At 36.1% G+C, this 26,133-nt stretch overlaps 1 protein-coding gene across 5 annotated transcripts; it reads left to right on the top strand.

The window, feature by feature from the left end:
• Nucleotides 1–1,570: 1,570 nt before the first annotated feature.
• On the top strand, nt 1,571–24,961 carry LOC128208143 (uncharacterized). Of its 5 annotated transcripts, none has more exons than XR_008256866.1 (18): nt 1,571–1,625; nt 5,693–6,836; nt 7,861–7,980; nt 8,287–8,379; nt 8,812–8,909; nt 11,944–11,971; nt 12,179–12,635; nt 12,833–12,986; nt 13,185–14,515; nt 15,011–15,062; nt 15,786–15,872; nt 16,783–16,985; nt 17,814–17,967; nt 18,390–18,497; nt 19,328–19,434; nt 20,075–20,213; nt 21,394–23,447; nt 23,631–24,961. XR_008256866.1 is itself a non-coding variant. In XM_052911529.1 (17 exons), exons 2-17 carry the CDS (start codon nt 5,999–6,001, stop codon nt 21,691–21,693), a joined length of 4,269 nt encoding a protein of 1,422 aa, XP_052767489.1. In that variant the 5' UTR covers nt 1,571–1,625; nt 5,693–5,998; the 3' UTR covers nt 21,694–24,961. The 5 variants fall into 5 exon arrangements, 3 of the variants coding, with proteins under 3 accessions (XP_052767489.1, XP_052767492.1, XP_052767490.1); XR_008256865.1 differs by having other exon boundaries at nt 21,394–23,564; XM_052911529.1 differs by having other exon boundaries at nt 21,394–24,961.
• The last annotated feature ends 1,172 nt before the right edge of the window (nt 24,962–26,133 follow it).

Below are 26,133 nucleotides of genomic sequence, written 5' to 3'. Positions count from 1 at the left end.
CAATTTGCATAGATTCAGTGATTGAAAACAAGTTTTGCTACCTCAGAACAATATTCTCAAGTCGGGTTAGAGCACTGCACGGATTCGTTAGCTAAAAATATATCAGGTCCAGGGCTTGCAGCGGTCCTTTGATCATAGGCATTTCGGCAAAATTTTCCGCGTCACTTAAAGAGAGCTTGAATCGTTTGGGAATCTAAATAACGGACTCTCAGAGTCTCCTCCGATGTCAGCTACAGTGGTGGAAATAACAGAATTAAGAAAAGGAACGATATTCATGGTCCGCGGACACAGAAGACATCGCAATGTACATGTTAATACCGGTTGTAAGTGAAGGACGAATTTGGTCGGCGAGCAAACGACTCAGGAAGTAGAGTAGAGAAACTATTGCTCTAAACCCTTCGAGATCGGGTGCATGGGACACTTTGAACGTAGCCTCGTACATGTAGGTATGATAAACACTGAAATGGATGAGAATTGTTCGTTTCAATGTAAGATCGTATTATATTTCACCGAAGATATATTTTACAAGTGGCGTATACATGTAGATATGTTTTAATGAAACACGAAACCTTCTCGAAAGATACTACTGAAATAAGTACTTCAATGAATGCTACATATACTGTAACATTATAGGCATTGAAAGTATAATCAATACTAAATCTGCAAAAGGTGTAAGAACATGAATAAAATAGGATCCCAATCAGAAGCTATAAAATACCAAAAGAAAAAAATGGTCCTAGCCATAAGCTAGAAATAACTACTGGTCAACAAAAATCAATCAACTATAAGGTATTGCTGAAAGAGCAATGCCTGTGTAGAGTTGTATATATATGCTCTCCTGGGTTTATATGTGATGGCCATCGATTGACATTGTTCGTAAGTCTTCTTGTAGCAATAGTGTCCAATTGAACATTCACTGATCAAGACATATCCTTCAAGATCAACCATCTAAAAAGGATACCATGTTCAAAACTGCAGCAAATATTTATTTGGCAAGTGCAGTAAAAAATATATAAACAAAATCAAGTTGTTGCAGCACACCGATGCCTTTAAGGCATTGCTGCCTGTGTGTACAGCCTTCCCTTTAAAAGTTACAAGCGTTTTGTTATTTACAAATTTCATTAACTGCACATACTTCACTTTTTCCTCGACGACACTGTCACCAACTTTGAAAATATACTGTAATTAAGAGATCATGAATATTATTTTTTTACCCGTTTCTCGAAAACTGAATTATATGCACTATAAACCTTCTATATATTTTTTGAGATCTCCCCATGTAAATAAGTCTAAAATGAGCAAAATGTTATATTCTGAACATATTGTTTCTTCCATTACATATGGACATTCAAAGTTCGCTTGAACACTTAAAGTATAATAAATCGACTAGGCATCAAACAGGAGGTCGTTGTTTTATTGTGTTGAGAGATGGGTGCAACATTTTTCACAAAAAGAGCCCAGACTTTATGTTCGATTTTTTAAAAAAATAAATAAATAAAACTTAATAACAAATGAGAAAATGGAACTCAGGGGTTGGAGATTGTCTTGTATTCCCTGAGACCGGAGACCGGTTGATTTGCAGAACCGGAAGTTAGGACGACGAAAACATCACTTCGAAGAAAACGGTGATTAAAAAACTTTTCGCTAACAATGTTAAGTCTATTTATCAGATTATCGATTGTCACACAGAGTTGCTATTTAAATAGTTTCCTTTAACACAATCTTGTGCGAATATGAGATGCTCATGATTTAGGTCAACAATGAAACTGGTGGGGATTTTTTTTTTAGATAGGATGTTAAGAACATAAAGGAGAAATTATGCATTTGATGCCCTATCCAGAGTTTTAAGATGCATGTCAGACAACACTTGATTGTTTAAGTAGAAATTAACAAAAATAAATCATTAAACAATGAGTTCCTATCATTGCGCCTGTAGGTGGCGCTTTTCGATAGCGAATCGTAAACCGTGAATGTTGATCTAAAAATAGTAACATTAAGTGTTCAGTCCACATTTTTTCCTACTATCATCTTTTTTTAAATTGCTGAAAAAAAGAAAGCATCGACTAAATAAGTCGAAAGATGACGGTTAAACGAATCAATGTACTTTTTAATTTGGAAATTTGTCCATCTAGCTGTCTTTCATTTATGTCGAATACGCTGCAGGAAGTACTTAAGACTTTGGGCGTATTTCTTTCGGTGTATGAAGTACTCTGATTGACAATAATGTCAAGTACTCTGATTAACGATAATGTCAACAGACCGATTTTGAACAGTGTTCTGTGCTGTTCGGAACATGTGCCCACTCATGTACATTTGTGCGAAATTCACACAATAATCATGCGTACATACACACACAGAAAATGCATTAGTGAAATCAAAAATTTGATGTTTAAAAGTGAATTGTTCTCATTTTCTAATCTAAAATCAATCAATGCATGTTTTGCAATGTAAACCCATATCTAGAAATAAATACTTTGTTTGCGACAGTACAACAATGCCGAAGATAGCCAAACAGGTGGTGCAATTAATAAATCTAATATTCATTTGTTAAAGTTCGACAGATATCAGGTCACTTGGTAGTTTGACATATTATGCGACTGGTTTATGAGTAATAGGCTTATGCGTTCTTATACTGTCAAAACTAATAAAACAAAATTGATTTGTGAAAATCACAATTGAAAGTGACTGGAGTCAAATACTCCTCCAAAATTTATAGTGCATGGTTGAAAGCCTTCTATCGTTTTCATGTGGAAAATTCCCTCAACGTCACTAGCTATTTTAATTACCAATAATAAATATCATATTATTATGCGCTTCATTGTATTTGATATATTAGTTATTCACATTCACACAAGTTCAATAAGGGCATTGCAAGTTTACATGCAAATAAGGTGAAAACTTCCACAGTCGCAAAGCATAATTTGCAGGGATCAAACTCAGATAAAGAGTTTTGAGCACGAGAGTAAAAAAAATGACTAGAATGATATATTTTTAGGATGAGATAAAAGAAATAGCCTTCAGAAAATTGAAAACAGCTACCTTAAATCAGCTACCTTAAATACTGTCAGTTAACACTTTGCAACACCACCTATTAAGAATTAAATGCTGTGTGTTATATCACAGGGTATGAGCTATTCTAATATCACGGAGTATAAAAAAAAATAGATTATAAAGATAACATCTGTGTAGTGGGTGGGTGTAAGCGACCACGCAACTTAGGAGTTCAATTATTTATTTTTCAAGGTTGTCAAAGAAACCAGGCACATCTAAATAATAATTACATGAATAGAGCTTCAATGTTACTGCTCAAAGATAAGAGGGAATATGCCTATGAAATATATTAATAAGTAACCAAATGTTACAGATGTAGTCGATGACTTGCGTCATTGACGATTTAGAGTAGAATGATTTATTTGTATATGTTAATAAGGGCATGTGCAATGAAGGGGGAGAAGGAGAGAAGGGCATTATGAACCAATCAATCACTCTCATAAATATAGATCAACTCGCATAACCAGTATTTACGCTCTGACGTACCCGGACATCGACGAACATTGACAGTAACGCAAAGAGGACAATAACCACGAAGCACGACACTTTACACAACGGGACAACAAATACACAAACAATACAAGACAATATACGATACAGAACCATACCAAACACACAAACGGATAAAATACGGAAATATGCACCTTGCTACATCTGGTTGGTAGTGTATTTGGGTTTGATTTTCTTTCATAGCAATCATTCATGCACTGCATCCCCAAAAATTGTCTTGCACCATTAAAATTTCATGCACTCCCAGAAAAAAGAGTGGGAACCCTGTAAAGTTGTAGGTGCAGCAGGAGTTGTCACGTAATTGAACATGGGTTATAACTGGGTTTTGATGTACTGAGAACTCCAAACACATTAACGTCAAAGGAACAACTTGAAACAGTGTTCTATGTCCTATGTAACAAAGGAAGCCATTGTTTTTGATGTTCTGGGTTGACATACACTGATCTTAATTGCTTCATTGAGAAAACTGATCTGCATTAAAGCATATTGTTCTTAGCCACTCCATTCTTGAACACTCGGAACACTCGAAAGGAATACACCTTTTGCAGATGATTATTGCACTAAGTCATGGAAGTAGTGTCATTTCCTTGTCAGGTTCACCTGTGTCCGATTATTTGAAAACTTCACTTATAAATTTTGCAAATAACGTCAAAATGGTCCAGGTTTTTTTTCTGAAAAAGGGGAAGAGGCCTTTTAGAAAGAGTAAAATATGTATCATAGTAAAAAGAATCTTTTTGTATATAATGTGCATGTTTTACTTTTAATTTTCTATCAAACATCTTCAGGGCCTTTTTACAGTTATGAGGAGGTCCATTTTGTAAGGGAAAAAAATGTGTATTTTTTCAGTTTTGGGGAAACATTCTCAGAGTACCGGTACTTTTTCAAATATTTTTTGGTCAAATTGAGTAAGATATCAATAAAGCAGTAAATATATATCACTCAGCAACATCATTTGATATATCGTGAGATTCTCATTCTATAAAGAATAAAAAAAAATTTAGATTAAAAATACTGGAGGGGAAAGCAAAGCTTATTTTCCATGGGGACGGGGCTGTTAAAGTGGTCCCTATTATGTAAGGTAAAAGAAGGCTGAAACCATTCAAATTATTAACATGAAACTAGGTACAAATATTCCCATTGACAGTTCACATGTGCACATTTGTAACTATAGTATTAAGTCTTTAAAATCTATCTTAAATTTTGTTCTTGTCATGCAGGTAGCAAATCAGATAATCCATAAGCATTACAATCTACATTGTTTTAATAAGAAATCACTTTGATTTGGTCAAAATGATTATTCCCAAAACTGTTGAATAAGCAGTCCTGTACACCCTTATAACAATTTGTGTTTGTTCCAAAAAATAATATGCAAGTCCAAAAATGCAAAAGAAATACTTCATTGATCAGTTTTCAGTCACAAATAATCTATAGTAACAATTGGTTGGATTATCATTCCCAACTATAAAAAGGTTTTTCCAACAAATTTACTTGCAATGTCCAGGTTGCTTTGTCCAAGAGTTTTGATAATGATGCGCTTTAAAATTTATCAAAAGTATGCTTTAAAGGGGCTGTTCTCCGTATGATGAAATAGCGAAGAAAAAACAACAATTGTCGAAAACTGACATAAACTTGGTATCGATGTGTTCAATGCATTGATACTTACTAACTGAAGTACCACATAGTTTACAATTAATTTATTTTTCACAGTTTTTTCGTATTTATCCATTAAAAAAGATTTTTAGGTATGTCTACCTAGTAGAATCCATTTCTTATGCGCGATTGGCTGGTCGATATTATCACATGATATTACCAAGTTAGGTATATAGCTTAAATATTCCGACCCTTTTGAGTGAGCCTTCGTAGCACCGTGGATATAATACTGTACTCCAACTAGATTTTTTTTTTATATTTTGGTATTTTTTTACAATTATCATATCAAAGAGTAAAACTTTAATAATAATTGTCTTGAGATTTGTTACAGAAAAAACTTTTTTTGGTGCCAATCTGGTGAACAGTCCCTTTAATTGTAAATGAGAAAATGCCAGTCTACAAAAGTATTTATTTAAAAACACAAAGAAAAGCAAAACATGAAAGTTCATCAATTTGAATGGTTACATTTGCTTTTTTTTAGATTCTACAACAGATGGATTCAACGGCATAATGCATTTTGCTATTTTAAGTTGACAAAGTAATAGCTGATGGCCATGCCTATTCAAGCAACTTGAGTGACCAGGAAGAAAAAGCTAAATCAGGGCTAGGAAGCAACACAAGCAGTCCATTAAAAACTTTCAAAGATTCATCAAGAAAAGTAATAGTCAGCAAAAATACATCTGTAGCTCTTAATTGTCAGACTGATCCTATTGAAAAGTATTCTGCAATAGAAAATAATTCAGAAAATCATGAAGTAGCTGGTCACAGATCTGACCTTGAAAGTGAAATGGAAGTTGACAATAATACAGAAAGGCTAAATGGAGGTGGAAAGGATGAAGTTGATGGGATTGTAGACTCTGAGCAAGCATGTGACAGTGGTGACATGCTTAAAAAGGTTCATGATCAGTTGAATGATTTAAATAGTTGTAAAGGTGTAAATGATGCTTCAAAGACATGTGATAGTTCAGATGGACAGAAACAATTAGGTTTAAAAAATGGTGTTGACATATCACTGAAAGAGAACACTGTTGCTGGCTCATTGAATGAGCAGGATAAATCAAAAAGGCCTTCTATCGTTGATGAACATGGGGAAATAAAGAGTGGCTGTAACAACAATGTAGAAAACCTTAGTGAAAACTCTGACAGTGCTAATGGGATATCTGTGGACCATGTTAAAGATGATAGAAAGAATAATATTGAGAGCAAGAATAATGATGATCAGCATAAAAAACATGATGGTTACATGGCAAATCATGATCATGTTAATCCTGACAAAAGCATTGTATCAGAAGATACAGATGAAGAAAAGAGAGGAGCTGATGACACTATGGAATCTACCCTAGATGAAACATATGAGGAAATGTCAGATGAGGCCTCTGTTAGCACAGATAATGTAGATGATAAATCCCTTTCTGTCAGTACTGGAGAGAAGGATGGGCATGTAATCATGTCAATTCATAAGAAAAAGGCGAAAAATAAGAGAAAGAGGAAATCGGACATGTGGTCAAAACCCAACCCGTTCATATCCAAGAGGTTAAGATCCCGCACATCAACAGGAGAAGGGGAGGGGGGTGAGAATAAAATGGGCCAGGATGGAGACCCAGTGAATACAGAGCCAGGGACAGGTGAGGTTAGGGAGGGCTTGCATGAGATACAACCAAAAGTTGGTATTGAAATAGTTCCTAAAAATTAATAAGATGAATTAATTGACATTTCCTTTGTGTACATTATTGACTGAAATATTTAGCAAACCAACAAAACAATTAATTTAAGATACTTACAATTTTTGATAAGATGTTCATTTAAACAGCCCCCCTGGGGTTTAAATGATATATGGATGGTGAAATGCAGTCAATTTCAGTTTACTTTTGTATTGAATGAAATTAAGGTTTGATAAAATTGTCTCTTGCGTTTATGCTGTATGATCGCAGTAGGGCAAGTGAGCAAATTCCATGAAGAGCACTAGCACTTCTTGATCAGTTGCTCAATTCGAAGAAAAGGTTCTATCTTTTTCTATATTTAATGTCACTTGGAACCTTTTTGCATTCATCCCTCGAATTGCCCTATAGGATTCATACAACATGAACACAAGAAAAAATGTGATCACTACTTTAATATATTTCCATTTTAAATCATTATTCATTACGATAGCAGTATCTTCTGCAAATGAGTATTTATTCTTTATTCTGAAAGAAAGAAATGTAACTGACAACATACGTTTGTATAAAAGAATAGCATGGGTGAAAGTTTTCAGTACTGATACTGAATTCAGTATTTTGGAAAATATTTATCCTAAATAATGTTGTAAAAATGGCATTTCCCTATGTAAACACCCTATTTTCAGTATTTTGAAAAATTCAAATTTTCACCCATGGAATAGCTGTTTTTTGTAACACCTTACATCATTAGTAAAATGATGTTGCACTTATCCAATCCAAGTGCAATATTGAAACAAACAATGGCATCATAACTCCTTGCGTGTTATTTAAGATAAATGTCAAGTTTCATTTATATAAAGGACTAGGTAAATGTAAATATTTATTTCAACAATAAATCATGTTAACATCAGACTGTTGAATCTTATTTTATCACCAGACTGGCATTGTCAGTGTACACTAGTTTATCTAACAGTTTTGTTGTAATTTTCAGACCAAAATGAGACTAGCACACCTGATGAGAAGCGACGTCGCAGTGCAGTCCAGAGCAGGGATTTTGTTGTTGGAGATGACAGCATTATAGACGAGATGTTGGCAGCAGAGGACAGCAAGAGTAAGCTCTTAGCTGTGTGGATGGGGCAGTTGAGTGGGGGCCCAGTCACAATGAAGCAGTGTTTTTAAATTTACTTTCCTTAATATTTGTGTATTTTTATGGTATGTTTTTTACATTTTTGCTGTTAATAGCCATGAAAGACTTGCAGTTAACCTTTAGCAAAATAATCTTCGTTATTTATTTATTTTTGATGAAATAACTGAGTGTTTCTGCATTTTGTAATAGTTAGATGTATCATATAAAATATTAAATTATCACAAGGGTAGCTAGGGCTTATATCATTGACCTGAAGATTAACGTTTTCAGAGTTTGGGTCTGCCACAAGGAAGAAGTTTCAGCCTATTCCGAAGACGTTATCTGATGCCGAAATGGAGAAATTCAGGGAGCCATTTAAACACGGTATACACAGATAAAAACACTGGGGCCTGCTTGAAGGTGACAATCTGCAACAGTTTAAGAAATATAAACAAAATATATATATATATTTTTTTTATGGTGGTTTATCAAAACATTTTGAGATTATTATATATCATTGACTTATACACTTTCCAAGTTTATGGGAAAATAACTCAGTTTTATTGTTTTATTCATTTGCTGGTATGTTTAGCTTTTATGTGTCAAAAGTGCTTGTTGTGTTGAAGAGGCAGTGTGATTACAGGTTGGAAGAGAGAGGTGGTGTTCCGGGCCACGACCGTATCCAGGTCCCAGGCTGCCGACGTCTACTATTTCCCACCTGTTGGCAGTAAACTTGTAAGATTTCCATATAACTTGGTATCTCCCAGAATTTCTATGATTTGATGTTGTTAATTGTCACTCTACTAATCGTTGTAGGCTGGCGACGGGAGATTGTCATGAGAGGATCAATCAATGAACAGTCTCCAAAAACAATGGCTGATACCTATTATTTTCCTCCAACCGGGAATAAAATTGTAAGCAATTCACTAGCAGGGTTCGAATTTAGACTCGCATATTTGCAAAATGCGAGCGACAATTGCAAATTTGAGAGTGACTTTTATTCAAGCTCACAAATTTCTGCGAGTGGCTTTCTCTAGACCACAAAATTTTAAAAGGAAAGTAGAATTTACATGAACTTAACTCCGCTACGCAGTCAAGTGTAAACAGCCAATAAGTGGCATGTTTACACTACCAGTATAAAGAAGACAGTACGGAGACACGCTCTAGTGAGTTTTCAGAAAATAGAACAAATACGGAAAAGGCCGAGTTTTATCTCGAATCTTTCCGGGATGCTTCGAGGCGTGTGCATACAAAAGTGAATACAGATGACATAATCACCTAGCTCAATCATTGGCTAAATTAAGCACTTTCGCGCACTATATGTAAACCCTATCAACCTTTGAATATATCCGCCCAACTGTCAAAGTGAATAGTCTTCCATATATTTTATAGTCCAAAGCATCCACACTAAATTTACCGTTGCTTTTATTTATTTTAAATTTTAATTTTTATTTATATTGTTATTGTTTTTAATACTTATAGAAATAATGAAATCTGTAGCGTGCTCGCTTAATGGGTATTACCTGATGGCGAGGGTAAATATACCCCCCACCCCCTCAAAGTAAACAATGTCAAACACTCATGATTGATACTTTTTAATATTTCTAGTATGTCTTATATCTACTTAAATTAGAAAATATTATATGGAAATAAAGCAAATAATAAAATTGCAAGTTGATTTTTTATTTTGCGAGTTGCCTCAAAAAGCACTCGCAAAATTTTGCAAGTGCTCCTCAAAGTTAAATTCAAACCCTGACTAGGCCAACATGTGTGTTTCCATGTCATTCATCTGCCATTTGCATTCATTCCTGCATTTGCTTCTAACCAGCTGCTTTACTACTGTTTTTGGACACTGTTTACTCATATAAAGGTATCCCATATAAACTCACATGATTTTTGGACGCCTGGTGAACCCATATTATTTTGTATCATTTGAAGATAGAAACAAGCTTTTATGGTGTTGGTAGATTTCACTGCCAAATTCAGTTGGAATTAATAACCAAATTCATATTGTAATTACTCAATAAGTAAAAGTTTATCTTACATATATATGTAATCAGAATGCAATAAACGATCAAAAGCTATTATCGATATCAAAATTATTGAGGCCAGCAGGCATCACAAACATTATAACCAATGGCTACTGTGAAATGGCAAGCTCATTTGTACACTGGATACCTAACACTTCTTAGATACTAACATTCCCACTTCCATCTCATCATTACAGTAGTAACCATTGTCTCACAGCATTGATGATCACATATTTATTACTGGGTTAGTTGTGTAAGTAGGTTGCAGTCATCAAAATAACACTTTTGCATGAACAAGCCTGAATTCTAACACTAATGAATAGTACTTTGCCAAAAAATAAATCAACAAGCTTGCTTTATAATTTCCAGAATGTGAACAAGCCTAGAAAGCATTTTACCTCAGCAGGGCTTTTGGGCTGAGGTTAATGTAGACCACTGGATAAGGGACTTGTAAAGTAGAAAAGTATTATTATGCTTTGCACATGTCAGGAGGTCGGTTGGTCCGTCGGTAGACCAAAGCTTATCAGAGTGATTACTCAACAATCCTGGACCGATGGTCATCCAGCTTTACATGGCCTAACCAGTAGACGACTTGATTTTAGGGGTCAATCGGGTGAAAGGTCAAGATCACAGCAACCTTAAACATGAAAAGGATGTCAAAAATTGTCAATGTGATAACTCAACAATGCCTGCACCCATGACCCTCAAACTTGACTTGGAGCTTGGGTCCTGACCAGTAGATGACTGCTATTGATTTTAGGGTTCAAAGGTCAAGGTCACAGTGACCTTAAATGCTTAAAGGTTGTTCGAGTGATAACTCAGCAATGCCAGCACCCATGTCCCTTAAACTTGACTTGGAGGTTGGGTTTGATCAATAGATGGCCCCTATTGATATAACAGATCATCGGGACAAAGGTCAAGGTCACAGTGACCTTGAATACAAACTGGTTAATTCCTGGAGATATGGTCATCAAACTGACATGAAGGTTGGGCCTGACTGGTAAACAACCCATATTGATTTTAGAGATCATTGGTTCAAACGTCAAGGTCACAGTGACCTTGAATACGAAAAGGTTGTTCTAGTGATAACTTGTCAATGCTTGCACCAATGCTGCTCAAATTTGACTTGGTGGTTGAGCCTGACCAGGAGATGACCCTACTGATTTAAGGGGTCAATGTCAGTGACCTTGAAGGTAAAAAGTTTGTCCATATGATAACTAAATAGCCCTTATACTTAACGTTTAGGGCTGGGCCGACCGGTAGATGACCCTTATGAGTTTTGAGTTCAAAGAGTCATATGTCAAGGTCACAGCTCATATTGGCCATTAAAATTTACGTCATACATGTATTTACTTATTCCCTGCTGCTAAGAGGATACATGTTTATCTGCAAATATCCGTCATCATCTGAAGATGATTAAAAACTGTACCTACTATCCTCACAATTTGAATGATCATCAGGCTGCCTAAAAGGCATCAAATGTCAATCACAAATCAGCTGTCATTTCAGTCCATGCATATTTCATTCAATTGTCCAAATATTCCTGACAACATGGCGCTCAGGGGGCCAAGGTCACTATGATATTTGTCAGTTTTGCTATAACTGTTATGCATGGCTGAATTTGAAAATTATCATAAGAAAATGACAGATCCTTCAGCTTCAATGTCACAATCTGTAAAAAGTTATCCCAATTTTAGATTTATCAAGATAATCCAGCTATGCGAATTTCCCGATAAATGCTTTTAACATACTGTGAAATGATAAACATTCAATGAATATTATTTTTCGTGTTTTTTTTGTGGTTTGGGTAATCCAATGAATTCAAGATCCCAAGTGGGAACTTTAATTCTCAAATTGATGATAAAAAAAGGTTAAGAAAAAATTATTATTGAATGATTGAATGTTGTTTGTTTTTCAGCGTTCTATGGTGCAAGTTGCTGATTGGTGTAAGTAGCCTTTAATTACTTAGTTAGACTTTGTTTCATTTGGTTTTGACTTAATGGATCTGAGAGGAAGAGATGCTGAATTAATACTTCTTGCACACTGGATTTGCAAATGCCCATAAGTCATACTTCTATCCAAACCTGAAATACATAATAGATGTAATTATTCTAAAACCTATATTTTTCAACTATTGCTGTGTTTTGTTCCAGTGAGTTCCCATGACACGCCACTGACAGTGGACAACTTCACGTTCATGAGGCGGGCCATTGGAGTGGGGGAGGGGGAAACCGTGAGAAACGCCAACAGGACTGCTGGTCGAATCAATCCCACAAGTTCCAAGTCTTCAAACAAATCCTCCCCAAGCTTCAAACTGGTAAAAAGACCCAGTAGGGCACCACCGAAACACTACGAAGAGCTTATCCATGATGATAATGATGGCCAGTATGACACCCCAGAGATTGTGATAGAGCGAGACTCGGTGGATTTTGTGTCGCAGATCATGAGTGGGATAGCTGATGAGGAGAAGAATGAGACTGAGGAGATGGAGGGGATAGAGACAACAGAGATGGTCTACCCATCAAAGGAGGCAGTAATTGTGTCGCCATCGCAGAAGAAGTTCAAATCCACAGCCAGGAAAAGCACAACACAAAAGCACTTCAAGAAAGTGTAAGTGATTTATATATTAGGTGTTGATTCCTTTGAAGTATGGTGTACCATGTCATTTTACAGGAAAAGTGGCAAAGATATTGGTTAAAAATATGTATGAAGTTGATGGCAAATAAAAACATTCTGGCCACTATTGTTCTTGAATTTCAACCTAAGAAGAGTAGGTGTTATAAAATGCCATATTTTCCTTACTGTAGGCCTATTCCTTACACTGGAGTGGAAAACCTGTGTTCCATGGGTTGTCCGGGGATGGAGGGTATCCCACCTATGCTTCACTGTAACGTATGCATGTGCCTCTTCCATAACGAGTGTGTCAATTACTTTGGGGAGAGCAGTGACTTTATCTGCCTGGTGGGTACAGAATTTGTTTAATAAATTTTGAAAAAATTAACATCATCAATTTATTATTGTAATCTTATTTTAGAAATGGACTAAATGTTAATCCTAAAGAGTGATCAAATCAGCTTTATACAGTCAATCATTATTATTATTTTTTTTAAATCTGTTAAATATTTTAAATCTGTTAAATATTTTCATTCTGTATTACAGAGGTGTAAGGATGAACCCCCTGGCCTCATGGGCCCCTCCTCTGTTAGCTCCCAGCAGGGAAAGACAGTGATGTTGAAGGTCTCCAATCCCCACCAGATGTCGCCCTACTCTAACTCCAAAATCATCTCTGTACGTCGTGTGGCCACAGTCGGTCACAGCCCGGGCCCTTCTGGAAGTAAAAGTCCAGGCTTTCAAGTGACGAAGTTGGTGTCCATGGCTAGCAATGGATCACCTTTTGTAATTAATGCCAATGGTACTATTGGCAATGTGAATCCAGCACTGCCAGTGTTTACGAAGATAATCAATGCTTCAACGAGACCTTCATCACCGGCCACTGCTACCCGACCAATTATGTCTACTACTAAAATTGTGACATCTAGCTCTGCTGGGTCCAATATGCAAAATAAACTGTCAGAAATCCAACCAATCATAAAGCAGGAGCCCCCTGATGACTCAACAGACAATACCAACAAATCCTGTCAGGCAAGCAATAAGGCATTGTCATCCCTCAAAGCGGCATTAAACACTAAACGTTTGGATGCCCTCCCACAAAAAACACCTCAAAACATACCATTTTCTATACAAAATGAAAGGATTCAAATGCCTAAAGTCACAACAGTGTTTCCTCCATTAGGCGTACAAATAATGAATCAGGCCATTCAAGCTGGTCGGTCAGTTGTGAACACTACTCCAAATATGTTGAATATTATGCCAATGAACCAGACCATGAGAGCAGTGGCACCTAGAATGGTGTTGCCACGGTTACCCCAGGTTGTAACTGTCCCACCTCCTCCCAGGACAATGATGATGACCAACCATGGGGTGGTGTTGTCCCCACAACTGGTGTCTCCTCAACTAGTGTCGCCTCAATTGACCCCAGATGCATCCAACTCTGGGCCTGTAGTTATCAATGCAAAACAAGTCAGTGCTCCAATGAATGGCCAACTGTTGACTTTACCTCAAGCAGTTTCGAAGAGATTAACACTGAACAAGGCTTTGGCATTAAAAATCAACAACGTTAAAATAACAGTGCCTCCCTCAGGGTTTTTTCAGTCTAGTGAAGGATTGAAAGTGTTCTTGCCTCCTAACACATTCCCCACTGTGGATGAAACAGACTTGAACGTTAGTGTCTCTAATGAAGTGAAGTCTGGGGAAGACAGTGCTCAAACCTCCTCAGATAAACCAGAATCTCGGGCTGTAAGCTCTTCCAAGAAAAAAGACATTAGGGAGTTGAAGTTGTACAAGAAGTGTTGTCTGCTGCAATCCCTGTACGGAGGATTTAACGCCATGGAGCACATCTTCAAACAGCTCAGCCTAATTGATCTCTTAAAGTAAGTTTCTGTTTTTGTTGGGGAAAGAGATAGTTTGAGGAAGTGTTTGAGAAAGTGCAGGGCTCTCCCGAAGGAGCCACTTGGGTGAAGTGGCCGCCTAAAAATCCCAGACTTCGCCCTTTTGTATCATCAAAGCGACATTGACTTTGCCAACAATATTTAGCACATTGTAAAATCTATCAATTAGAGAGTATTTGGTCATTGTCCCCATCAGTCAAAACATTGCAATTAGTCATTCATAATTGGTAATCTCCTTATCCGATAATTGGGCCGTGTATCATCCAGAACATCGCCAGTAGGCGGAGCTATTGAAAGTCAACTAATCAGAATGTACATTGAGAAGAACCAGATCAAATGATAAATGTTCGTTAAAATGCGATAGAAAGGTGAGATTATTATGAAAAATCTTGTCAAACATTAATAAAGTTTAAAAAAAAAGATATATGTATTAAAGTGTTTCAGAAAGAGAGTGAAAAAGTGTTTGATACTTTTCAGAGTGGGCAAAGTGTGCCGAACATGGAGAAAGATCTCAATGCTGCCTTCTCTAGTAAGCACAACCTTATATTGATATTCAAATATTTGTGCTTTGGGTCTTTGAAATGTAAGAGAATCTTTAATCCTCCCGTTTTCAGCTATTAAATACATGTTTACAATCTTGTTATCAGTAATTAATATTTTCCAGAAATGCAATTTTTAGTAAGTAGCTAAAGGTTTATCACTCTTCAATTTATGTTTGTTATACATTTTTATCAATTTTAGCAGGGTCGGTGCCAGTAAGCCCTGCTTTAGGCCTGAATCTGTCGTACATGTATTCAGGGCTAAGATTTTTGTTTTGTTATCACCCAAGTAGTCTCTGTTTTCTTCTGATTAGTTTGCGATAAACTTTATTTATTTTACAACAATTGTGAATAAAGTTATATGAATTTATGCTAAGTCACTCTTGCTGGCACGATTTTGTGCGAGAGTGCGGTCTTGTGTTGTGGAGGTAACTGGAGAACCCGGTGGAAACCCACTTGTCTGGCTTGGAGCTCACCAAACAAACTCACATGTTTCTGGCTTGGTGACCACCGAACAAACTCACATGTTTCCAAGCCGTGAATCAAACCCTGGTGGCTTTGTTGAGAACCAAAGTGCTCTAACCACTGTGCTAACCAGACAACTATTTTCTTTTAATTCAAGATATTTACTCAATTGACTTATTCTATCGTGACCACATTCAGAATTGACAGTTGGTACACTGTAAGTTTACAAGTGTGGTCATTTTTTGCAGTGGTCCCATGTAGATTTCAAGGACTGTATGGTGGCAGACTGGCAGGCGGCTCTCCAGTTCATCAGCAGTAGGCATGTCCGATCCATTGTAAGTACTGCAGAACCCTTGTAATGGGCTACCATGGTAATCAGTGTTTCCGTGTCGATATGTTTTGATTTTCAAGAATGACGTATGAAGGATAGCATAATGGTTGAAACTGAATATCTTTCATTTTGGTTGACATATTGTGACCAAACTTGGTATGTAGCAAGAGTTTATTGAGATCTTTCATGGGAATTTTTTTGATTCCCGATGGGTCAAAGTCCAGACCACTGTTACTTAAAATAGAAAACAGTTGAAACTGAATATCTTTTGTTTTGGTTGACATATTATGAGCAAACTTGGTATATAGGAAGAGCATATTGAGACTACTCATAAAGGAAGAGTTTATGGAGACATTTCATGGGATTGTGTTTGGGCCCCTAGGGTCAAGGTCACTGTTACTAAATATAAAAAAAACAGTTGAAACTGGATATCTTAAGTTTGAGTTAACAAAGTGACCAAACTTGGTATATAGGAAGAGTTTATGGAGATATTTCATGGGATTGCAATTGGGTCCCTAAGATCAAGGTCAAGGTAAATGTTACTAAAAATAGAAAAAAGGTTGAAAATTGAATATCTTAAGTTTTGGTTTACATATTTTGACTTAACTTGGTGTATAGGAAGAGTTTATGGGATTGCGTTTGGGGCCCCTAAGGTCAAGGTCAAGGTCATTGTTACTAAAAATTAATAAAACAGTTGAATCTGAATATCTTTAGTTACAGTTCATTTATTACAACTTAACCTTGTAAATGTTTGTAAAATAGTAACACGTCTTGTACTTTTTCATATTTTACTGCCAATCATTGGAAACCTGGTTTTGTCGCCTTATGGCGTTTCTTGTTATTTGAATAGGGCAATATTTCAAGTTGAGCATTTCAGTAGAAGATTTACCTCCATCCAATACCTCCTGTTTCAGAGCCTGAAGGGCATTGTACACCATGAGGATGCAAACCGTACCTGGCAACAGCTGTTGTCGGGTCTACAGGGGCTGGATGAGCTGCGGCGGGTCACATTTGGGCTCATTCCCTCAGCCCTCCTTCAGTCCATGTGCTCCCGTCTCGGTCGTCTCCAGGCCCTAACTGCAGATGAGGTCGTAGAGGCCAACGACCAGGCTTCAATGTATGTGTGTTGGAGGCTTAAGCAATTAAGAAATTACAGTATTGTTAAGCATCGTCATGGCCTCAGTGTCTTCATCTGCATTATTCAAAGCATTGGCCACAAGTCAAATGATAATCCATGAATTATCCCCCTTGATCAACTGGGAAACAAACCAGCATCTTTTCTAAGGTTTTGTTGATGTTTTTATCTAATTCATTTGATATTATTGGTTCATTTAAATCATAGATACATTACGTTTAAAGGTATTACAGTGACTTTGAAAGTGAATGCAAAGGAAGAACACTAGTTTCTTTAAGAGGTTTAACTCCTTAGAAGGAAGACCATAAAGGGACTCATTCATGTTTTTATACGGTCAGACAGATGTGAAAAACATGCTTGTTTCAATGTTAAAACATCTACAAAATTCAAATTAACTCATTTGTTAATAATTATTAAAAGATTTGCCAATAATTATCAAAAGATTTGCCCTATTTTGCCAAAAGCTTTGGAAATGATATTGAAAATTAAATAACTTTATTTTGGATATAATGAATTCTTTTAAATTAATGTCTGGCAGTTTCTGTTTAATCTTTATTTTTGAAAGTAAGGAAAAAACCCTCAATTTTTACAATATAAATAGCAAAAACGATGCATAAATATTATCACTGAACAAGTCCCTTAATAACTTGTACCGGTAACTAATTTCTACACTATTAACACTGAAATGGCCACATCAGCCACCCCTATTTAATCCCTTTATTTTAACTTATTGTATCTATGAGGCTTGGGATGAAGGTTTATCTATGAAGGAAAAGGTTAAATTACTGTTATTGTGATCTTCACCTACAGGTATGTTCCCACAAAGCTGGATGTGTCCAAGTTCTCGAGCATGATGGGGCTGGAGGAGCTACGCGTGCGGGGGAAAGGAGGGATCATTCTGCCTTCCTTCAGCTTCAGTGGCGGACTCTCTGATCTCGGCATACTCAGGAAACTCACTGTCTTGGTGAGTTGCTGCCCCTGTATTCGTCTGTTGGTCGTGAAACTACCCAAATATTTTTCTTATATCAGAATTGCTACACTGCAGTAGTTGTAAAACATAAGATCTTAAAATTGTGTCACTAGATTAAAAGACTATGGCCCCATTTTACCAACAAAATGTTGTTAGAAATGTTTTTCAAGAAATTCAGTTAATTTAGGTTAATTGTTAGTTAATTACTTTTATAGAAGAAAGTGTCAGTAATCCTATTAATATTTTAATTTGGAAATTCAAATTCATTGATGTCATCAAAAACTTGTTTTGGACTCCAGTAATAGTAAAAAACATTGGGAGCAGATTTTAACTAGGAAGTAGCCTGTAAGCATGTTTACATTAGGCAATTATTATATAATTTCATCCAGCTACAATTAATGTTACCATTTTGACAGCACCTAACATCACTGAAGAATGTGAAAGGATCAGAGTTCTCTTTCATCTCTCTGCTGTCCGAGCTCACCGACCTCGCACTAGGCGACTGCAAAGATTGGACACAAGAGGTAAGAATTGTTAGAGTGCTTTCCCTTCTCTAAGTTATTTGATGTGGCAAAGCAAAACAGTCAATATCGAATAGCAACGATGATGAAAGTATAGACCCTATTTCTTGAAACATCTTTAGTTCCTTTTTACAGGAATAAGCTGAGCTCACTATTTGTATTCTGGTATACTTTGTTTATATTTACATTCTTTAAGAGATTTTGGACTTGAAATAAAAATTATCTTTATGATAATCATGATTAACTAACATTTATTAACTAAAATCAAGATTTTTTAATAATTTTGGCTTAAAGAAATATATAATTAGACCCCAATATCAAGAAAACACTTATAGATATTATACAGCCAAAATGTATTTGAGCACTATTCTTTGTTCTTTAAAAAATAATCAAGTATTTTTTTTGCTCAAGAAAATTTTGCTCAAGATTTTTTTTCTTTGAAATATTAACAAAATCTTTTTATCTACACATTCCTTGTAAAAATACGTTTTTAAAAAATATAAAAACATGCAAGATTTTTTTAATCATACTATGTTTTTATGTGTAAAATGAGTTTAGATTAATATTGAGATTAGATTTGAGTATTTTTGTGATAGTGGGGCCTGACCTTTTTTATGCTTGACAACTTTTGAGAAAATGGGGCGTGTAACATCAATTAGGTTGTATTGAAGTTCACTCAAGTTTTGATGTTATGATTATCTAGGAACTATACATTTGTGTGTTACATCTGGCATATTGAATTGCATAACTTTATCATAAATATATATTAAACATTGGAAATCAATCAGGAAAAGTGGATAAATATTTAAAATTTCTTCCTTTTTACATTATAGACGTATGGGCACCTTCAGAAGTTGACAGGTCTGCACAGATTGAGATTAGAACACGGGGGAGCAATCCCTGATCTGGGCCTTGGCATGGCTCTCTCACACATGAACAGGTAATATCAAGCAGTCATGCAGGATATACATCAGGAGGAAAAATTCTAGTCTGGATGAAATACAATTAGAAAAGACTCTTGAACTGTGTAAATGTTCACTTATATTGATTATACCCAGATAAATTTATTGCATGGATATATTTGTGTTGGGTATGACCTATCATGACTCATCCCTGAAAATTTTAGTGTTGTGTGTAGCTCCAAAAGTATTGCACCTACACACATGAAACTTCATAGGAATGTTAGCAAGCATGAGATGTTGTACACCTATCATTTCTGTCTCATGTTACTCAGTCCTACCATACAGCCCTTGTTGAAAATAATCTGAAAAGTCCTCTGACACATGTAGCATGAAACTTCATATGAATGTTGGTAAGCATAGGCTGTCGTGAACCTGATAATTCTGTCACATATTACTTTTTAATTCCACATTTCAACTTTTAATCATTCCTGTGTCCATACGGCATCTGTCTGTAATCATTAAGACTGTGTAAGATCTATTTATTTTTTGGAAAACAACAATGTGAAAGCTTTAAAACTGTAGAGGAAATCTTGAACTTTGTTATAAATGTTAAAACTAGCAAAACTATTCAACACTACTCATATTTATTCCTTGCTGATTCCTCTCATCCATTTTCAGGTTGGAGTGGCTAGAGTTGATTAACTACACACTGGCCTACACGTTTGGGAACCACGTCAGTGATCTCACTAGTCTCAAGCACCTCTACATTCTCCCTGATAGCTCAAACTTTGCGAGTCATTGCTCATTTCTTGCTATGGTAGGTATTTGTTGCTCCTCACTTCAATTTGACTCTTATTCCCATTTTGACAAGGTTAAGGAAATTTAATGAAATTAATGATAAGTTACTGGTATTACAAAAAATAAATGGAAAGGGCCCTGCTTGTCCCTGTCGACTCAAAAACCTCTCCTTGCCCAAGTACCTGGAAATGATTTTTGTGGAAGACCTGTAGTCATATAGGCTGTGCTGCATTTAGATATGGCCCGAGTTCAGCAAGGTCCTGATTTTCCTGTCAATGTTATGGGTGTTAAGCTATGGTAAGTCCTTATTGTCTTGTCAATGTAACTACAAATGTTCACATTATTGAGACAATGTGCAGAGCGCATGTTACAACCAGCTCGGTTCAAGGTCAAGGTCACACTTAAAGGTCAAAGGTGATATGACTACATATGATGTCCGCTCCTTATCTTGTGAACTGCGGGCAGGATCATGTAATAACTCCAAAAAAATGTTAACCACATTGAGATGATGGACAGAGCATTTGTTACAACCAGCTCTGTTCAAGGTCACAGCTAAAGGTCAAAGGTCATATGACTATATTTTGTGTCCCCTACAGTTTTCATGGACCCCTTGAAGGGTTTTGAAATAACTCGCCACAAATGCTGGCCATATTAAGGCGATGTGCAGAGCACATGTAACAAACAGCTCTGTTCAAGGTCATGGTCACACTTAGAGGTCAAAGGTTTTATGACTATAATATGAGTTTATCTCTTGTCCGCTCAATATCTCTTGAACCGATTGAAGGATTTTGAAATAACTTCATAAATGTTCACCACATTGAGGGGACAAGCAGAGCACATGTTATAACCAGCTCTTATGAGACAACCATAGGGGATCACATCTGATTGTTCCATCAGTGAAATGGGAGTCTAGCTAGGATCTGATTATCAGGTGAATGTAAGTGGAATTTAGCTTGGTCCTGATTGTTCCAATTGTAATGTCAGTGCAATGAGAGTTTAGCTGCGTACTGATTGTCCCATTAATGTAACGGCAGTTTATTTAGGTCTCAAGTGAAATGGCAGTTTAGACAGGACCTACAGCAAGTAGACATGTATAAAACTTTTTCAAGCTGATGGAAAAATGATCTTAACTTTTTTAAACTGTACAAGGCCTCATTTATATAACATAACTAAGAACTTTTCATTTTATTTTCTTGCAGGCTGCTGAGGTGAACACCAACACCTTAGCTGCGGCAGAGAAACTGGGCTCTCTGAAGACATTTACATGGGTGGTCGAGCAGTCAGCGCCACCCTCCATCATCTTGGAAGACGAAGAGACTATCCAGCAGGTTTTGATCCCTGTACACGTCCCCAATGTGAACGACGAGAGCAAGGACGTCACCAAGTTGCAGTATTTGAGCAAAGAAGATCTCTTAAAAAAATTGAAGGCCATTCTGCCGGACACAGAGGTCTTGGTGAAAGTTGAAAAACAACCTGGCGTACAGTCAGTGGTCTTGTAGTAGTAGATATCACCACAGCAATGAAATTGTGTGCTTCTACACTTTGTTGTTAAACTGTTGATTACAAACTATAATAGGGCAGCTTTTTAAGCTGAAGTGGTTATACTTGGAAGGCATATATTTTGTTTTGGTTGGCAGCTTAAATTGTAAAGACAATGTAAAAGATGTCTGGATTCCTCAAATAAATTTCTTTGCTGTCAAGATTTTTCTTTCAAAATAAGAATAGATATATAAAGCAGGCTTTTAATAGATTGCACTAAAGTTGTCCTTTATTTTTGTTACATGTAGCTATTGAATATGAGATCAAAGTCTTGCATTATCTGTGTTCAGTTTTCTTTTTCTTACTAAGCAAAGTTGTAAATATTTTGTTGAAATATTTTTTCATAACACTCATATTATTTATTTTCATTGTATATTGCATTTTCAGAACATGTGAACAAATCCCAGTATGGTGTGTAAATGTACACACATCTAATACTGCATTTCTGCTAGATTGGAACAAATTTGCATTGACGTTGAACACATTCAGCAAATTTCTTATTATATGTACATGTGTATACATTTTAACAGAAAGTGCCTTTTTTATAATAACGAAAAGAAAAGATTTAAGTATTGTTTAATATTTTTCATGGTCCATGCAGTTAGACTGCATATTCCGATTTTGCAAATCCATGAAGCGCTTGTTTTGTTTTATAATATGACATTTATTTCAGGTAAATTTAAGTGGTGAAATAAATGTTAAACGCCTATGAAAAGGTATTGCGAATATTGAAACGCTGTTTATCTCTGGTCAAATGACTTCAAGCTGACTTATCAGAGTGCTGCAATAAAATGAAGAATGATGTCCTAACGTGGAACTGTTCATGCAAAATGAACGCCATTTTTTTCCATTGAAATTACATGGGCAATGTACAAATATATGACGTTAAATCCATGTGATTTTGTTAAGTTTGGTGTGTATGTATGTTGAAAAAGTAACCCATCCCTAAAAAGCAAATTGATGCAGTGTAGAGACACATTTAAGCCTGTCTGTTAAAGAAAAGCTAGTCATTGTCATACCCTTGGTGATGTCATTTTAGTGTGTGTTATTATTGGCATCTTGCAAAGACTTGAACTGTCTTGGCAATATATCTGAAACTGTTTTTCACTTGAAACATGAACACATGGTTGCAATGACCATGCATATGTGTACTGTAGCAGGTCATATCTCTATGGCGTTTTGGACTACGCACATGGGTTGTGTTGTAGGTGAACATTCGGGGGTTGTGCACATATGCCGTTTAGTAGGTCCTATCTCTGGGGCCATGCACACATGTTGTGTAGTAGGTCCTATCTCTGGGGCCATACACACATGTTGTGTAGTAGGTCCTATCTCTGGGGCCATGCACAAATGTTGTTTAGGGGGTCCTATCTCTGGGGCCATGCACACATGTTGTTTAGGGGGTCCTATCTCTGGGGCCATGCACACATGTTGTGTAGGTAGGTCCTATCTCTGCGGCCATGCACACATGTTGTGTAGGGGGTCCTATCTCTGCGGCCATACACACATGTTGTGTAGGAGGTCCTATATCTGGGGCCATGCACACATATTGTGTAGAGGGTCCTATCTCTGGGGCCATGCACACATGTTGTTTAGAGGGTCCTATCTCTGGGGCCATGCACACATGTTGTTTAGGGTCCTATCTCTGGGGCCATGCACACATGTTGTTTAGGGGGTCCTATCTCTGGGGCCATGCACACATGTTGTGTAGGAGGTCCTATCTCTGGGGCCATGCACACATGTTGTGTAGGAGGTCCTATCTCTGGGGCCATGCACACATGTTGTGTAGGAGGTCCTATCTCTGGGGCCATGCACACATGTTGTGTAGGAGGTCCTATCTCTGCGGCCATGCACACATTGAGGACCCCTGGGGCCATGCACACATGTTGTGTAGGAGGTCCTATCTCTGCGGCCATCTCTTCAATGAGTGCATGACAATTAATCGTAAGAGCAAGATTTTCAGATAAAAATTATGTTACCAATTTCATTGAATAGATAAATCAAATAATTATTCAAAAAAACATGTCCAATAAAGCTCTTGATTTTGATTAAAATCATATATTTGCTCATAAATATTTATTTGAAAAAGCAATCATACAATACTGCTTTAATAATGTGGCTCCTCTGTGCATTTCGTTTTTTAGTAGTCTTAAATTTAGAAAACAGACGAGCAGTGGCACCCTGTTGGGCAGCTCATTTTTTACCGATTTAGTTAAGAGAAGTTAGGAAGTGATAATACATATTGTTCAGGGTTTTGGAAATAGTGGCAGTGGCTACTGCAGGATGTGTAACCGTACTATATACGGTAACAAAACAATACAAAGGTGAATATGTCATATCTTTGTTTTATTATATTTATACATTTTATGGATTCAATAGGACACTGTCAAATATCAAAACATCTGTCTTGATTCTTCAGTATTTGCCTGAATGTTCACTCAACGAACATATTCCGATGACTGATCATGAATACATCCATGTGACATATATTTGATTTTGCATTCAGATTGTGTATTTCAAATGTAAATTATGTATTTTAAGTAAAGGTATTTGTTACAGGCAAAAGTATATAATATGTTATCTAATCTCCTTTGTTGAAATATACATTTATTTACATGTTTTCATTATTATATTATTATGGACATTTTTACCTTGTTAGAGTTTTAGTGCTTGTTTGTAAATATTTTTGGTTACTGAAACCTATAGCCACCTTTATAATTATGTGAGTTGTTGCACAACTGAAGTTTATCCACATGATATTGCATGGAGTTGACATGTCAAATCTAAAATGTTTATGTGTCATATCTAAAATGTTTACGTGCTTGTCATATGATAAGAATAATATGAACAAAATTAGTTAAAAAATTTTATTAGTACTTTATTTCGAAACACAAATTGCTGACAGATTTGAGGTTTTACGTCGTGGTCAAGCCTTAAAAATCCATACATCTGAATTGATAAAATCCATTCGATATCTGCTTTTGTGTGACAGATATGGTGTCCATATAAAACTGTGATTTTCAAGTACATGTATTACAATGTATTGCCATGCTAATACCACACTTTTGTGTATATTTTCATTATTTGTTTATGTCGCAGTATGAACGCCATCAGAAATTCAAATGTTCAGATTGCATACAGATATTCTGTTTCACTTTTATCTCAAGGATTTTTCTTTGGTGACCTTTTTGCTTTTTTCTTCAAAATTGCAAATAAATATTATACTTCTTTGTTGATTTCCATTTTATCCATATCAAATTTAATACTGAAAAAAAAAAAACCCAGAAAGTTTTAATTAATTATCCCCTTCCAAACCGAGGTTTTAGAAGTGGGATATTGTATTGGTGTTGACTAGGTAAGGATTGGTCAGATTATGTTAAGGTTGGTCAGAATTTTCCCCTTGATTAAACCTCGACTGCTTGTTAAAGTGGGTCACATAGGATCAAAAACTAGGTCACTAGGTGAAATCTTCTATTTGGTCCAACTTTGATCCAATTTTATCTGAATGTTTCCCCTTGATGAACAACTTTAAAACTGGGTCACATTGGTTAAAAGATTAGATCACTCGGTCAAATCTTATTTTTGTGACAAAATTTAAATTATCTCTACAAGACGCGCAGATAATATTGAAAATGTTTACTAGCCTGCACAAATATGCAATGTGCATGTGCAGGACTTTATTGTCTGTATACACCATGCACAATATAGTTGCTTTCTGATAATTTTGCTAAATTGTTATGTTATTGTCTATTTTTGGGTTAAAAACTGCAATGCAGAATAATAGATTATACGCCTGTTCAAACATATTATAGTTTCCCCTGCAGCGTATGTGATGTGTGGGTTGGCGATGTCCAGTATGTTGTCAGATCAATAAATTTAGAAGCTGTTGTCCAATCATCACCAAATTTGGCCAGAGTACAGGCATAAAATCTCTGAAAAGTTTTAAAACCAGGCATATTGCATGAGTCAATGGAGAGTTTTCGGCCTGAAATTATAGAAATTACCTAACATTGGTCTTGTCTGATCAATTCATGTAGAAACCTTTGTCCAATCATCACAAAATTTGGCCATGATCACTATGGACATAATACTTAGGACAAATTCAATAATCGGCTATGTCTCTCTAAAGCTATCTTCCTTAAATATAAAAATAACCTAAAATTGGTTTTGTTTGATCAGAACTTTAGAAGCCTTTGCCAGACATCACCAAATTTGGACAGAATGTGGACTGGCATAATATCTCGGACAAGTTTGATAATCAGCCATATAGCTTGAGTCACTCAAATGAATGCCCTTTAACTAAATGAATTACCTAAAATTGATCAGTGTGTGTGTATGGGCATAATATCAGACAAGTTTGATAACCAGCCATAAAACCTAATTTTGTTCTTGTCAGATCA

This window comes from Mya arenaria, chromosome 11 (genome assembly GCF_026914265.1).
Source record: "Mya arenaria isolate MELC-2E11 chromosome 11, ASM2691426v1".
NCBI classification, from domain to species: domain Eukaryota; kingdom Metazoa; phylum Mollusca; class Bivalvia; order Myida; family Myidae; genus Mya; species Mya arenaria.
This window is presented reverse-complemented; position numbering and strand designations above follow the sequence as displayed.